Here is a 16,167-nt window from a genome sequence, read left to right as displayed (position 1 = left end):
TATGCACTGCCATCACACTGTATACAGGCCTCTAGCATTCGTCTCCATTGAAATAAGAGTGCCGTGGCCGGGATTGAACCTGCATCTTTCAGGTCAGCAAGTGAGCCCCATAACCACTGAGTTACCACGGTGGCCTTGACCAAGTTTAGCAGCATAAAGGAGACGTACTCGTCAAAGCCAAGGAGCATGCATACAGTTGCAGACAACCAGCGCAAACGCACTAGGCTGCAGCTGAAAATATTAGCAACAAGAACCAATTGTGTGGAAAAATATTGTGCACGTACACTACTTACCATGCAACCAAATCCTGTGTTAGCACACATATCCTGTGTGTGCTAACATTGGATTTGGGCACAATGTTTCCGATAAGAGCATAAATGACCATATACCCGAACATATCATGGCACAAAAGCCAAATACAAAGAAAGTGCAAAACATGCTCTTATAAGTGTGCAGCATAAGCAAAAGTATTCACTAATTAGACTCGTTACTGCATGCCTACTGCAACATAACAAAAATCTGGCATACTTTATTGCTGCCTTGCGAGCTTTCGTCATCCACCATGTCTTCAGGTGACGTCGGAAGTAGTATATGGAGAAACTGGTGATCACAGCCAGAGGCACAATGCAGAGGAAAATTATGTACATGGACACCATAAAACTGTAACCGGCTGTAAGAAAAAAACAGAGTGAAACATACATTAGTCTATCTGCTCATCAATACACATACATTTAATTTATAAATATGGTGTGTACCGCAAATACGTAGCTATTTTTCCGTATGCAGTAAAAGCTTGCTAATTTGACCCCAGTTAAATTGGAAATCAGGATAATTTGAAGTGCTGGCTCAGTCCTGGCCAACAACAGCCATATAAGTCTATGGCATTGTACACTTACTACTTCCGATGCTACGGGTCTCGCATCAGTTAATTTGAACGGGCTCCCAAAGAGAAGACGCATCCAGGTATGACTGGCGTGGCAAGAGATAATTGAAATAGCCCTCCTCGGAACCTGAATTCCATGCTGCAGAGTCACTCGTGCACCTCTGACAATAGCGTGCAATGGTAGGAGTGAAGGCGTGACTACGGACGGACGGTGCCATCTCCGTAAACAGTCCAACTGCTCATGTTTGGTTTTCTAAGCTTCACGCAGCCTCCGTCACTCAGCCAACCATCCTTCCAGACGCTGATTAATGCATCGCTGGTATCCCCCACAGTAATTATGGCACAGCCTCAAGTGTGTGTGCAATTCAGTAAAGCCCAATTATTAAGGCAATGTGAGCTTTAAACAGGACAGGGAATTTTATGACATATCATACTGAAATTTCCTATCAGAAACAATCGTATCATAAAGATTCCACTGTATATTCCCAAAATACAGCTGTCCATACCATCCACAACAAGATTCAAGTAAGAGTATGAAAGCTGAACTGAAAAATAAAGACAATTTTGTATGATTCTATAACACTGTTGAAAGCACGCTTCCAATGAGCATTTTACAGTACAACTATCACGCAAGTTATCCACTGGCACACATCAGTACGTACCTGATGGGTCTGAAGCTGGGCCACTGTCTGAACTCCCACCGGGTCCTGGGTAATTGCAGTATGGAGGAGCATAGCCCACCATGCAATGGCAATTGCCACGGCTGTTGCAAACCTGCACAACCAGCAGGTCATCATGCTGCCAGCAATTTGTGCAACACCATAACAAATAGAGCTTTAATGGCAGTTTATTTCTCAGCTTGAGAAATATTCTCAAGCTGAGAAAAATAGCTTGACAAATTTCTCAGCTTGCTCCATGTTGCTAGGCCTTATGTTGTGACACTATCCTTTCGAGCAGCGGGCCTCTTTATTGAGGCCTTAATAAAGAGGCCTGCTGCTAAAAAAGAATAAAAACAAAAAATGAAAATAGAAAGAACAAATAATAAAAACCTATCTCTAGTATGAAAACAGACTACGATAATTAACAAAATGATAAAGGCCAACTTACCCCATTATTATAACAGTCATAAGGGCATTTGACTCCATAGATTTTTTCAAGAGGGACGCACTTCTGGTTCATACAAGCCTGCAATGCATCCAAAAAATGCTTTTGTTTGCACAGTTATTTAGGCACCACCTGCTCCTCTTTGGCCACACAGATGCTATGGTAAGTAGGACCATTCTATAGTAAAGTTGCTTGGCCCAGCAAAAACATTTGCTATATCAGTGTCTATATCAGTATCAGTAAAAGGGTACCGTTTTATTGTCATCAAAATTAATTTGCCTTGCTATTACGCTGTTATGTGTCTGTTGCTCCGAGGCGTCCTAGATTGTGCGTGTGCTGCAATGGCATCGTTACGTGAGTACACTGCATGGGTGAACACTCTTAAGTATAACTTTGTTTATTAAAGCTGCCATTAAAATAAAAGAAAAAATGCACAATCATCCACGGAAGGTGAAATGTTTCACTGGATTATACCAGTGTTATTGCTATATGCAAAATTACTATGGTGGGGTTCCACTGCACATAGAAATCGCACAACATACAAAGCTGCACGTGAAGTAGTATTTAAGCAAGATTCTCCAACGGCCTTTTTGACCGTCCTGGCAGAAGACTGACAAAAACTAAGGTGAGTTAACTGTTTCTCTCTCGTGAGAGAAGTAAACTCATTTTTCTGTCAGGTTCAAATTTAAAAAAAAATAGAAAGCTTGATAAATGCTTAAAAAGAGAGACAGAGGCAGAAAGAGGTTCCAAATTTGACCACTATAGTGGGACCTTTTAGAATAAAATGCAAAGGTAATTAATTACATGAAACCACTGTACATGTAAATACAAAAATTTCTGTGACAGTTGAATAAAAGCATGATAAGATACCCAATCAATGAAAACAATTCAACGTGAAAATTCCAAGGACAAAACAGAAGACAAACAAACACAGTAAAATCTTGTTGATACCCTCCCAGTTCCCAAGTACAGAATCCCAGCCATTAAAAATGTTCCACAGAGTTCACTATTTTTCTTTCAGTTAATAAATTCCGGATATCACAGATCCCTGCAACTGCACTGAAAATTCTAGCAAATCCTAGTTGCATAGTATGTTTAGCAACCAGCTTCATGTGTGCAAACATACCACTGGGCCAAACCAGGGGGCACGCTACATGGAAAGTTGCAATTCAACCGCAGTCGCCCGCCATGGTGTTTTTCTCTGTACTGCCTTAATTAAAAGGGGCGAAGCATTAAAATTAAAAAGTAAAGTGCATTTACGTATGAACGGTCATTCCCGCAAGGACGCCACATGAAAAGCAGAAACGCAGCGGCTTTTTCAGAGTGCCTTAGAGCAAGCAGGCGAAGCATCTGAGAACTACATGGATGCGCTAACATGCAAGCGGGCTGGGTATGGGGAATGCAAACCAAGGATGCTGCGACAGTAACCTGCACGGCGGCTTTCCCGCAGTGCATTCATGCAAGAGGGCAAAGCATCCATAAACAGGGAAGAGATCGCTAATTTTGCCACTGCCGTAAATAGACCGGATGGGTTATGAAGTTTCTTCCCTGCCAAGAACAACGCAAATATGCAATCAGTTCTGTGGGCACTCTAAAAGGGGCTGCTCAGACCTTGGACCTAGGAATTCTAACAAATTTTTATGAAGTAAAAATGCCAATAAATAGTTTTGTATCTCACTGAACAGTTACATTTTAAAAAATTGAGCAGTTTGGATCGTATGTTTTTCTATGGCGTTTTTTGTTTTAACATTTCAACGAGGTTTTACTGCAGTAGGCTTTAAAAATAAGGAATTTCAACAGTTAAAAATGAACCAGTGAAGTTCACATTTAAAGGAGGATGGGGATGACATGGCTTAGCTATAAGGTAAAGTATTTCACAACTTGGTTAGAGAAATTTCAATTCTGTAGTCAGTACAAACTTAGAGGAGTACAAAATATCTCTGCAATGAAAATCTAGCAGGATTATGGTTACTTAGTCTTCACATATGAATACGCTGAAGAAAAAATTTTGAGAGGACACACAAGCTCTGCCTTAAGGGTATGACGTGATAGTGTAATGAATTAATTCCCATATATGCAGATTGTCATTCTCTACTTTACATTCATAAATCCCCAGGAGTCCTCATACCCCTCCTCCTGCGCAGTGGTGCAGAGGTTAAGCGATGCGCCAGTACAATTTGCAATGGCAGGTGCTCCCAGTAGTGGGGTTTGTGCTCTGGCTGCTCTTCCCGAGCAACCAATGATTAGTTGGTTGCAAACTGCCACCTGCCATGGTGGGCAGTTTGCTATCTGGTGATCAGGTTGTGATGATGTCGCAAGGTCACATGACCTATGTGGCCCACCTGCCTCCTAGGTTGCTCTCTGGGGACCGCCTGCCTGTGCCATGCCCGTGATTTTTTGCTCACAATGCCGATGCTGACGCTAACACGGATGCCGACACAAATACTGGATTTTCTGGACAATGAGGCCTTTAACCCTACCATGTCAAGATGGTTATTTATCGCACAATATGCAAACACACCAAGATTAAATTTTTTTAGCTCTGGTATACAAAGAATGGTTTGGTTTGGTCTGATCTGGTTTATTGGGTTTAGCGTACCAAAGCGACTAAGGCAATGAGGAATGCTGCAGTGGAGGGCTCCGGATAATTACGACCAACTGTGATTCTTTAACGTGCACGGACAATGCACAGTACAAGGGCCTCTAGCCGTTGACCTCCATCGAAATGCGACCGCCATGGCCGGGACCGAACCCACGTATTTCGGGTCAGCAACCGAGCACCACAAACACTAGCCACCACGGCAGCTTGAATGGAGGTGTGTATAGAGCATAATTAAAGTGTATAAACCGAACTAATGTCGTATTTAACAGAACTAATTCCATAAGAGGTTTTTATTCGTACCTGTTGAATATACAAGTTTAATCTCAAGTAATTATAGTCTGGCATTATGAAATGAACAATGGTAAGGGCATGCGGGATAAGAGCTGATAGAGGACATGAGTGTTGTTACATGCTTGGAAGCGAAAACAATGTAATTAATTGCATTCAGCTCGATTGAATAGGAGTCCATCGTAACATTAATAGAAACACCAATAAACATTAACATTAATAAAATCTAAAGTAAGCTTTGAAGTTAACATATTCAAGGAATTCTGCTAATGCAGTAAGGCATTAACTACCTATGTAGTTAGCTTTAGTAATTAATTTATTAATGTCTAATTTGCATTAAACAGTAATGTTTGCTTCCATATTTTCTGCAGACTTCATTATATGCATTATCAACTTTTGTGCTTTTGTCACATTATCCTAAATTCTATAGCTATAAGTTGAACATTGTTATGATGTTTTTCTCTTGATTTTAACATGATGTTTATATCCTGCATTGATGCTTTGTAAATGCATATTGTTAAATAACATTCCTTTCTGTTATAAAGATGTTGATAGGCATATTGTATGCTGTAGTGTTGAATGAAGCGTTGTGTACTTTTAGGTTCTGTTCTCAATTAAGCTGCTGTAGGGGGCGAGGACCCCACGTCAAGCCTATACCTAGGCTTTCTGTCCCCGCCTCTCAGATCTCTGGTGTGGAATAAACCTGATTGATTGACTGACTGACTGACTGACTGACTGATTGAAATCGAAGCAATGTCAGTGCAGCAACTTTGCCAAACATCAAATTGTTTACAGTGCAGGACATTAAATTTTTCTAGATGATTAAACAATCTTAGATATGTACATAAAGTTTCTAAATTATTTTACTGAAAAAAAAAAGGGGAAGACTGGGGGTGGCCCAAAAATTGCTGATGAGATTTTATTCCCTTTTGAAAACAGACAAATAAATTTTTTTCTCTTGGGGAAACACCTAATTAAAAATTAAGCTCATTATGAGTGTGAAGATATAAGCAATGACATCTGCAATCAGTTTCCTACCATTTTCTTAGATACCATCTAGGCCAGAAGTGGAAATTTTTATTTATAATATACTTCTCACTTCAGTAGATGATGTGAGGAAGAGGAAGATTCAATGCTGACAACAGACAGTTGGGACAGTTGCAGAACAGTTGGCAATGGTCATTAGAGGAGCAGCTGAAGCAGAGGATTGGCACTAAAATTACGAGCAATTTCCAGGGGGCTACAGAGAGTTACTCTGTCGTGAGTGATAGTTGGTATGGAAAAGTTGTTATATTTCTTGAGAAAGAGTTAGACGCCACTGCTGATTAGAGTCTGAGCAAAGAATTTCATTTTCATAGTAGCATTCTTTAACAGTATGTTCTAGCAAAATAATATACGACCAACACAAGGAAGCTATCAAATGATGGAACTTTGGATGATTAAAGATAAGTCTTTGAGAAGCTGGTAGTAGTACTTGTGACATGTGGACTTTGGGTCATTCCACGCGAAAGGAGACGCGCCAAATTTTCGACATCTTAGATTTGGCTGACAAAATTTATATCAGTTAAGACAAGTTCCAACAGAAGTGTACAGACCTTCTTTTGAAGAAAAAAAAAACTTTCTCTCCAAATATCACGCTCCAAAGTGCAAGAAATCGCCTTAGTCTGGGCATTTTTAGAAAATTATTGCTCAGGAACTGTTCCTTGCCGAAAAAGTTTCTCTCTTCATGCATTCAGGTACTGAGATGCCTTGTGTCCCAAAAGGTAAACCGTGGATGACGCCAATTTGGTCCAAAATAGAAGTGCTTAACAGGAGAAAAATTTCAAGATTTCCACTATTTTTAAAGTAAACTTTTAGTCTAAATTTTGAGACAACTTTTTGGAGCATTGTCTGAAACCCTGTTATAGCAATGTTTGTGTTCAACTTGACTACTACGCTTGCGTTGTTCTGTAATTCGTTGTTCTAGAACTCTGCCATTGGTCCATGCAACCAAACATAACGTGTCTATTCCAAAAACTGAGCAATGAATTTCTATCCAAACAAAATCACTGACATTCACTCTCAAGCAAAAGCCCAACCTTCAGTTCACTCATATTTCACACCAGTAGATATGGCAATTACACCAGCAGTATATGGCTAAGCCACCATGATCTGAAGAAATGTGATGACAGTAATCAGGGGAGTAGTATCCTATACATAACAAAAGAAGCTGACTCTTTCAGGCAACATAATGGCAAATATGCAGTACAAGTCAACAAACCTTGTTGGTGCCACATTTTGCACCATTCGGCGACTGGCCAACATCGGCAGTGAATAAGCCCAAGTCCACAATGGCTGATCGACACGTGTATCGTTTGTCATTTTCATCAATGTAAAATTTGGACTGCACAGCTGCTGACTCTATGCCGAACTCCAGTCGTTCATTCAGGTGCACACAGTGCAGTGTTCCACACATAACATCCCTGAAAAAGTTTATGGCAAAGTTAGCACCTTTCGCGCTAGCAAGATAGTTTCACTGATAAGTCACACAAGAAGTTTTCGTGAGCCTTCCTATTTTATTTTCATTTCCAATCATCCCCACCTTTATAATTACAACCATTTCTCATATTACATGAACTAATCCCAAAGGAAAAGAATGTCTACAGCAGATTACACGTGCACAATAAAACATGCACTGTGGCAACAAAGGCTTTGATGATGTGCAATAATGCATACATTTCTTATAGCAGAATAGCAGCATCAGCACATCACAGTTAAAAGTTTCAAAACGAGAAACCTTTGCCAAATAGACCAAATGGATTTCATATACCCACAGGAAGCATCAAACAGCTTGAACATTTCTTCTATCGGGACATACTGAATTCAACACAAGGGTATTTTTTCTATAGCCAATAATAAGCAGCTGCCACAGGCTGACCTCTTAAATTTACTTGATATTATCGTATGTTGTCGACTGATGCCTAAAATAAAGAGTTCTGCAATATGGTATTGCCTCCAAAATTTTTTTCCGTGCACAGAACACTTTGTAAGATGAAGAGGTGCAGCGCCACGCTTATGCACTCTGCTTTCTTGGCAATTTTGGTTATGAATAAATTAAAATGTAATAACAATCGGTACTTTAAAGTTACTAGAGTGAAACTAAAGATGCTTTTGCCTGTGCCTTGCTTATTTTTTCTGTTTCAAAAACAGTCTTTTTTTACTAAAATTTGACAAACTTGGCCCAAGTCATTTTTTTATCGACTTTAAAGGTCTGTGTCTCAAGAAAGGAGTGTGCCAGAGCTACCACAATTATACATTGCGTTTTACACAAGTGGGACTATTGAAGTGAAGAGTGTCATGTTTATAGGGTTTATGGATAATGAGATGCAGCCACGCAAAATTCAAAAAAAACACAGAACAATGAAAACTTCTGACTACCATTTAGAAAAACATTTTTGATATTTCTAAACTTTGTTTTTATATTCTTCTTTGCACCAATGTTTATAATCATCAAAAGCATATTAAATAGCGTTGACAGTGTAGTAATTTCAGCCCTCCAATGAGACCCTTGTACAAGGCTCGGCACATCATGTAGCTCTGAGGAGAGTCCTTGTGTGCGACTGTAGAATGCGGGCAATACTAGGATAGTAAATAGGTAGGTAAATGAGCAAAATATTCCAAACAATTACCAATCGGACGTAATTTCAAGCAGCGCTTGAAATAAAGCCGCTAAAAGCGCGTCTTACATATGCAGGCAGCAGAGCAAGTCTGAGGACAACGCACTTTCAAGGATGGGCTGGAAGGTTGTCTTGCTTCGGATGTATGGGTGACACAGCACAGACTTCATACAGCAATGCTCGTGAAAGCAAAGAGTCCTTGGCTCCCAGTTCTTTCTTTTAGTGCACGCAACGCTCCCCCTGCACTGCGCACCACGATAACACCACACGGTGCACCGCGCTCTGGCAGCAACAAACCTTCCTTCCGGGCTGTTCTTGTTCTCCTCACTGTGTTGGTTTCGATGAAAAATATAAGGCACCGGAAGCTATACTGACATAACAAACAGGGTGTACACTTCCCCCCAAACTTCAAAGCCGACTGCGCAGCGCAAACGTGTTCCTGCAAGGCTTGTTTTTGTCTGCCCTCGGCAGCCACGTTGTCTTTTCAAAAATTAACTATACAAATGCTATGTTAACAAACGCTCCCAGTCCTTGTTGCAGAGAAGACAACACATGTAGACTTCCCCTTTTCCCCTCACACTCGGGGTGAAGCCTCCTGGCAGTTGTTGACATTCACTTTCGTCACAGATCAGCGAGACAGCCGAGACTCTGTAGTGGAATTTTCCTCTTACTCCGCTGTTCACGTGCACCCCATGAAGGTGGAAGAACAGCTCTCAGCGACTGTTTTGTGCAGGTTGGTACTTCAAGTCACCCATACATCCAAAGCACAAGAACCTCCCAGCCTGTCCTTGAAAGAGCGCTGTCCTCTGTATTGCATGGCAACCTGCAGATGTACAACATGCTTTCAGCTGCTTTACTTCAGGCACTGCTCCCAATAATTGTGCCTAGACTGGGAATTGTTTGGAATATTTTTCTTATGTAGCAATCTTTTTACTGTCCTAGAATTGTAAGCCTGTTATACTTAGCGGTACAGGCAAGGCCACTTTCCTTTTCGTTCTTTTTATCGCCCCACAATATCTTTTGTTCTAGTATTGCAAGCCCGTTATACGTAGTGGAACGGGCAGCAACACTTTATTTTTTGTTCTTTTTGTAGTCCCACAATAATTTTTGTCCTAGTATTGCGATGTGGCGCCGCTACCAGATGCTCATGATTGTACCTTTTTGTTGCTGCGCATGCCCGCTGTACACCATATATAGTCGCTCGCACAGCAATAAACTTTTGTTGAAGTCGGCGCTTTGTGGTGTCTCCCCTCTTGTCCGTGTTCGTCTTGCGCTGTGAATGTTAGTATTGCCCGCATTCTACAGTAGTCGCATACAAGGAGTCTCCTCAGAGCTACATGATGTGCTGAGCCTTGCACAAGGGTCTCATTAAAAGGCTGAAACTGCTGCAGTGTCAACATTAGAGAACATGTTTTTGACGATTATAAACATTGGTGCAAAGACGAATACGTGGACTAAGTTTTAAAAATATCAAAATGTTTTTTTTAACTGTCGTCGGAAATTATTGCTGTTCTGCGTTTTTTGAAATTCTGCGCGACCATATCCCATTATCCATAAACCCTATAAATATGACTGCCTTCACTTTGAAAGACATGCTTGTGTAGAACACAATGTATAATTATGGCAGCTCTTACACACTCCTTTCATGAAATACAGACCTTTAAAGTAGACAAAAAACAAGCATTACTTCGGCCAAGTTTGACAAATTTCAGTAAAGAGACCGATTTCTTCAAACAGACAAAAATAACCAGGCACAGACTTAAGCATCCATAGTTTCCCTCTAAAAATTTTCAGGTATCTTTAGTTATTCTATATTAATTTATTCAGAACCAAATTTGACCAAAACAGCAGAGTGCGAAAGTGCGACACACTACCTCATGATAAAAAATTTTCTGCGCTTTGAAAAAATTTTGGGGACAAAACCAATTGTAGAACTCTTTATGCTAGTCATCAGACAATAACATATAAAAATATCACGTAAATTTAAGAGGCCGACCATCCACCCTTTGGTTGATCTTGCCTGGAACTACCCCGCAGACAAACTAAATCTATGTGGCTAGTGGCGGCAGTAGCGTAGTGCTCATCCTTTAAAAAAAATTTGATTTCTACATTGACTTATCGGCTGATATAATCACAGACTGCTATTGGCAGGCAGCCTGGTAAACTAAGGGGTCACAGTGGCTGGCTACACTACAACTGCAGTGTCCAGGTAGGAACTTTAGATAGAAAGGACCTTTCTCCAATTGCAATATTCCAGACAGCTGATAACAGCCATTTGCATTATATATTTGTGTTAATTAAGACAATATGTGCACCCCATAACAAATTACGCAGACAGTGAGGCACAGTACCACTATATGTCAGAAATGGTTTATGGTTTATGGGGATTCAGCGTCTCAAGGCGACTCAAACTATGAGGGACGCCGTAGTGAAGAGCTCCGGAAATTTCGATCACCTGGGGTTCTTTGACATGTGCTGACATTGCACAGTACACAAGCCTCTAGAATTTCACCTACATCGAAATTCGACCGCTGCAGCCGGGATCGAACCCGCGTTTTTCGGGTCAGCAGCCGAGCGCCATAACCACTGAGCCACCACGGCGGCTATATGTCAGAAACAGGCTGCAGGACTTTCTACTGCTGCTGTTTTTGCAGGAGAGTCTGTTATGAATTTTAAGTGGTGAAATCTAATGCTATAGCTTTTACTTTGCATTAAGAAGTTCAAGCACACAAACCATATACATGCAAATCATTTGGGACTAAACAGCAACTGATCTTTAACAACCCTGTTTTATGTGCTGCAACAGAACCTATCACCCAAAGTGCCTAAATAATTTTAGAATGACTGCATAGACAATATGATAAAAATTTTCAACATCATTGTCTATGCACATTCTCTTGCATAAACAAAATGTTGACACTGTAAGTGCATAAACTGGAACAATAGTAATTCCATGCAGGGAAAATTAAGAAACCGACAATGAATGCGGTTGCAAAAAAGAAAACTTCCTTTTTCTTGCCGATGAACGTGATTGTTATTTTAGGGAGTGTCCTTGATATGGAACAGGCAGCTATATCATTTCCTATGCTAATACGATGAATGGTGCGAGTGCAGTTGGATGGCGGATGGTGTGACTGCATTGGCTGCAGTGCCACATTTCTATGATTCCAGCGAGCCATTGTCCCACTGAAGAACAACTATGGCAGATGCACCTACAGTGCATTCCCCACAGGCATGCACAATGCCATTGCTGGTGAAAAGAAAGCATATGGCAATAATGCTGGAAACAAAGTGCAAAGTTGTAAAGAACCACAAGCATGACCAGAAAGTGTCAGCCGTCATTTTAAATACGGACAGCCTCGACCAACAATTTCGACAATCATATGCTCCGCAAGCAAGCTGCTTGAGAAAGAATGGAGTAGTTCAAAGAACAATGCATGGAAAATAGATTCGACAGGGAACCTACAAAGAAATGGAAGAAGCCTTATACCAATCATTTCTTGGTGCCCAAGTGATGAATCTGCCCATCAGGAGGCCGATTCTGGCAGCAAAGGTGAATCATTTTGACTTTTATTTTTCTTGCCTTTCTTCTAATCTTCTAATGTTCACTTCCAGCCAAGTGGCGGCTAGATCACACAGTTCAAAGACAGGCACGGGATCAAGTACGAAGCCATCACCAGTGAGGAAGCATCACATGATGTGAAAACAAGACAATCCAGAGAAAAAAAAACAGCGTCACAATCTTTGAAAAGTAAGCGAACAGAAATATCTTCAATGGCAATGAAACTGAACTTCTTTTACAAACGCTCCCTCAAAAACCCATGTGCTCAAGGGGGCCCATGCAAGGGTGACAAGCACAGCAAGTTGCATGTGACCATATTTTGTAGCGAGAGCTACACTGGGCTACCAGTTGAGCATTTCGCAGTGGCCAGGAGAGGCCAGTTGTGCGCATGCGCCGTTACCATGGAAACCGGAGAGGAGTAGCAGGAGCGGGTGTGCGCTTTGCCATCACCGCGGCTGCGCGCCCGCTCCACCGTCGGAGCCGCGCATGATGTCGCGCAGATGAGCAGTTGTGTGCATGCACCGATACCATGGTAACCAGAGAGAACTTACAGGCGCGCCGCGCGCTTCGTCGCCGCCTCGCCACACGCTGCTCAATCACCTGAACCGCACGTCGCATGCACAGCATTGCGTATAAAAGGCAGAGATGTAATGGGCGGCTGTATCACAACGTTTGACATGGATGCACAGAAGGAGAGTCTAGCTGCTGCTAAACGGCTGTATAGACAAGAGAAGATTAACTCTTCCGATCTTGAGGTTGTCGCCTGGCACTTTGCTACTCAACAAAGAGAGAATGAGCGTAAGAAGGCAAAGAGAGCACCGAAGACGCCCAAACAGAGAGAGGTACGGCTTGCCAAACGGAGATGCCAGACTGCCGAGCGTAATAGATGGCGCATAGCCGTCGAGATGGAGCCTATGGAAAATAGAGCATGGCCACCGAGATGGAGCCTATATGTCTCTCATTGCTAAACATACAGTGACCACAACAAGCTCAGCCAGGGAAATGTACCTCTCGCTATGTATACCCTGGCATTGCCGAGCTAAGCCACTGCCAATTTTTTTTGTGTGCAAGTACGGACGCAAGCGGTAAGTGCATCTCATCTGTCACCGGAAAGTCGAAGCTTCCCTGCAGCTTCCGAGGTGCCATCAGAATCCCTGTGCACTACTGCCACAATGGAAAAGCATGGATGGCGCAAGCGCTTTTTCACAAGTGGCTCGCAGAATTCAATGGGCACACAGAACGACAGAAGAGAAAGGTTTCAATGGTCCTTGACAACTGCAGTGTGCATCGTTCCATGCTAGAGCACATGCAAGCCTTCTTTCTTCCTCCAAACACTGCTGCAGGCTTGTAGCCCATGGATATTGGTGTTATCGCCCATTTTAATTAAGCTCCTGTACTACTGCTGCGTCCTGAACAGGGTCACTGACGAGGCAACAAGGCATACAGGTATGTGCGAGCGGTGGGAAAGAGTGACAGTGATGATGCCACTGATGACGACACGGTAGATCAGGTTTGTTGGTTTTATGTGGATTAATGTCCCAAAGCAACTCAGGCTATGAGGGACGCTGTAGTGGAGAGCTGACGTGAACTGACATCGTACAGTACATGGGCCTCAAGCATTTTGCCTCTAACAAAATGCGACCACCAAGCCAGGGTCGAACCAGAGCCTTTTGGGTCTAGATCAGCTTGTCCAGGTTGTGTTCTCGCAAGATGCCCTGCAGATGGTTCAGTGCCTCTGGGACTTCGTTTTCTCAAAGGGCTTTCTACCTGACCATGTAGAGCAACTAGGTGCTCTCGAGAAAAATGTCAGTCAGCTTTGTGTGAAACAAGCAAAGCTTGGAATTGATTAAAATGTTTGAATCATTGCTTTGTGTTTTTTTTTGCTAACCCGATGAGAACTGGCATTTCCATGGCACTTGAATATTGTTATAAGAAAATGTTTTGAACACTTATAGCCCAGTGGAACTTACTCTTTGTTGCACTTCTTGTAGGTCTTGTTGAGACGGTTATATCCACAATTGGCATTTACCTCACCATCATCATTGCGCTCAAAGCATCGCTGATCCGCCATACGCCCACTGGAACCCCACAGCAGCTGGCACTGGTCGTCATGAGAGCGGCACTGCTTACCGAAGCAGTAAGCCTATCCAAGGAAACAATTCACCATGAAACACCTCATGCTTGCACACTATATTCCATGAAGAAAAAGTTCACTGTCGAATAATTTCAGCTCACTCCAGCTCTAGAGAAAAATGTGCTGTAAAAATAGCTCAATAAAATAATAAAATAGTCTAGAACTGCTTAACATTCTAAGGCAGCCATTAATGAGTACACTAGCACAGAAAAGTCTGCTAGATTTTTATGGTGCAAGAGCCTCTCGGGCTAAAGAGCGCCATGGCGCAAGGTATTTTTCTTCTTCTCAAGGTGGGGCCAAAGACCCATTTCCCAAGCAATTCACCCTAAAGAAGCCGAGCACCAGGCCAGGTGAAAGCTCGTACCCATTGTATCACTGGTGGGTACTCAGCGGCAATGGGTATTGAACCCCGCACCCACCGCATGCGAGGTGGGTGCTCAAACCACTCGGCCACTGCTGTGGTCAAGTCTGCTATATGAGTAACAGATATGCTCCCACAGTTCAAAGTTTATGGAATGCAAAATGAATTAAATTTCATCACTGCCCTCGCATAGAGCCTAGAACAGATATGCAGTGCCTAATTCTGTGCATGCAAATTGCAGAGTGCACCATTAAATCTCAAGCAATGCATCCTGGATGCCAGGAAATTAAATTCCTTTTCCAAAGTTGCATTTCAGAAATTCATGGCAGCAGGCGCACATAACTCAATATACAGAAAGAAGGTGTAGCTAACCTTTGCTATACAGATACAGTTTAATGTACAGAAAGAAGAAAATGTACTACAATATTTACATGAGATGAAACTGCTGAATCTCTTCTTTTTAGAAGTTTGCATGAAAAAGCATATATGTGTGCAATTTCAAACAGAAAAAAAATTGAACTGAAACTTAATTTGCAGTGATTCTTCATTGCTTTCACCAAGGAAGATAGCAAAAATTACATGTTCAGAGTAAACAGGAAAAGGGGACAGGGGGGGGGGGCTTGCTAGGATATATACTAAAGTATTCAGTCCTTAAAACTGCGAGACATACAGGGAGGGTATTACTTTCCCTTTTGCTTTCCTTGCTTTGAAGCTGAAGACTACAGGCTTCTTTAGCATAAAATTACACAGAGATTTCCACAAGCGACTAGTAAAAAAGCATAAAGAGAGCTTTGTCCAAATATTCAGCCTCTTACCTTGCCTCCTCCACATTCTGTTCCATCTTGTACAAAGACATCTACTGGACAGAACTCCGAAACTCCATCACAGTATTCTGGCAGATCGCACTCCGTCACAGTATCTCGACATAATGTGGCTGCTTTCACCACCTAAATGAAAATGAAAAATGAAATATGACTGCTCATATGCTGACAACAAAATAACAAGCTGAATTAGTTTCCAAAAAGAAAGCTATAACATTTGCAATGGCTAACATCAATGAGCCCTTCTTTTATTCTATCAATAATGTGGCCATATAATATAGTTCCTGCAACAAAATACCTAGGAGTTCACGTTTCTTCAGGCTTGACATGGAACAAACACGTTGATTACATAACCACCTAAGTGTCCAAAAGACCACCAGTTTCGTTAGGCATCACCTGCACTTTGCAAATCAGGAGCATACACTACTTTTTGTAAATTACAACTAGAATACACCGGTATCATCTGGAATCCGCATCAAGCCTATCTTGCCAGAAAACTCAAATCACTGCAGAATAAGATTGCTATATTTATCAAAAGGAAGTACTCTCTCTACTCCAGCCTTACTGACATAAATCATCTCTGAATTTATGCTCACTCGAAAACAAAAACTTGTTATGCTGCTGTCTCACTTTCGCAGACTTTATCACAACCCTTCGCTATTCGCAGAACCTCATCTCAAACCGTCCCATCGTATCTGTCCCTGATTAGACCACCCCCTTTAAGGTGCAACCCAAGGTTGCTCGTACCCAACTTGT

General features: G+C 41.9%; 1 protein-coding gene across 1 annotated transcript in view; it reads right to left on the bottom strand.

The window, feature by feature from the left end:
* LOC144112808 (zinc metalloproteinase-disintegrin-like protein F1) overlaps window positions 1-16,167 on the bottom strand; it is a 129,894-nt gene that overhangs the window by 23,452 nt on the left and 90,275 nt on the right. The window contains exons 14-19 of the mRNA XM_077645624.1: window positions 15,406-15,537; window positions 14,066-14,238; window positions 7,138-7,339; window positions 1,991-2,068; window positions 1,546-1,657; window positions 529-670 (exon numbers count right to left, since the gene is read on the bottom strand). Of these exons, the coding sequence (XP_077501750.1) occupies window positions 529-670; window positions 1,546-1,657; window positions 1,991-2,068; window positions 7,138-7,339; window positions 14,066-14,238; window positions 15,406-15,537 (839 nt within the window). The remainder of the gene's footprint in view (window positions 1-528; window positions 671-1,545; window positions 1,658-1,990; window positions 2,069-7,137; window positions 7,340-14,065; window positions 14,239-15,405; window positions 15,538-16,167) is intronic.

This window comes from Amblyomma americanum, chromosome 1, assembly GCF_052857255.1.
Source record: "Amblyomma americanum isolate KBUSLIRL-KWMA chromosome 1, ASM5285725v1, whole genome shotgun sequence".
Taxonomy (NCBI): domain Eukaryota; kingdom Metazoa; phylum Arthropoda; class Arachnida; order Ixodida; family Ixodidae; genus Amblyomma; species Amblyomma americanum.
Note: the sequence above shows the minus strand (reverse complement) of the source record. Positions and strands in the feature narration are given on the sequence as shown.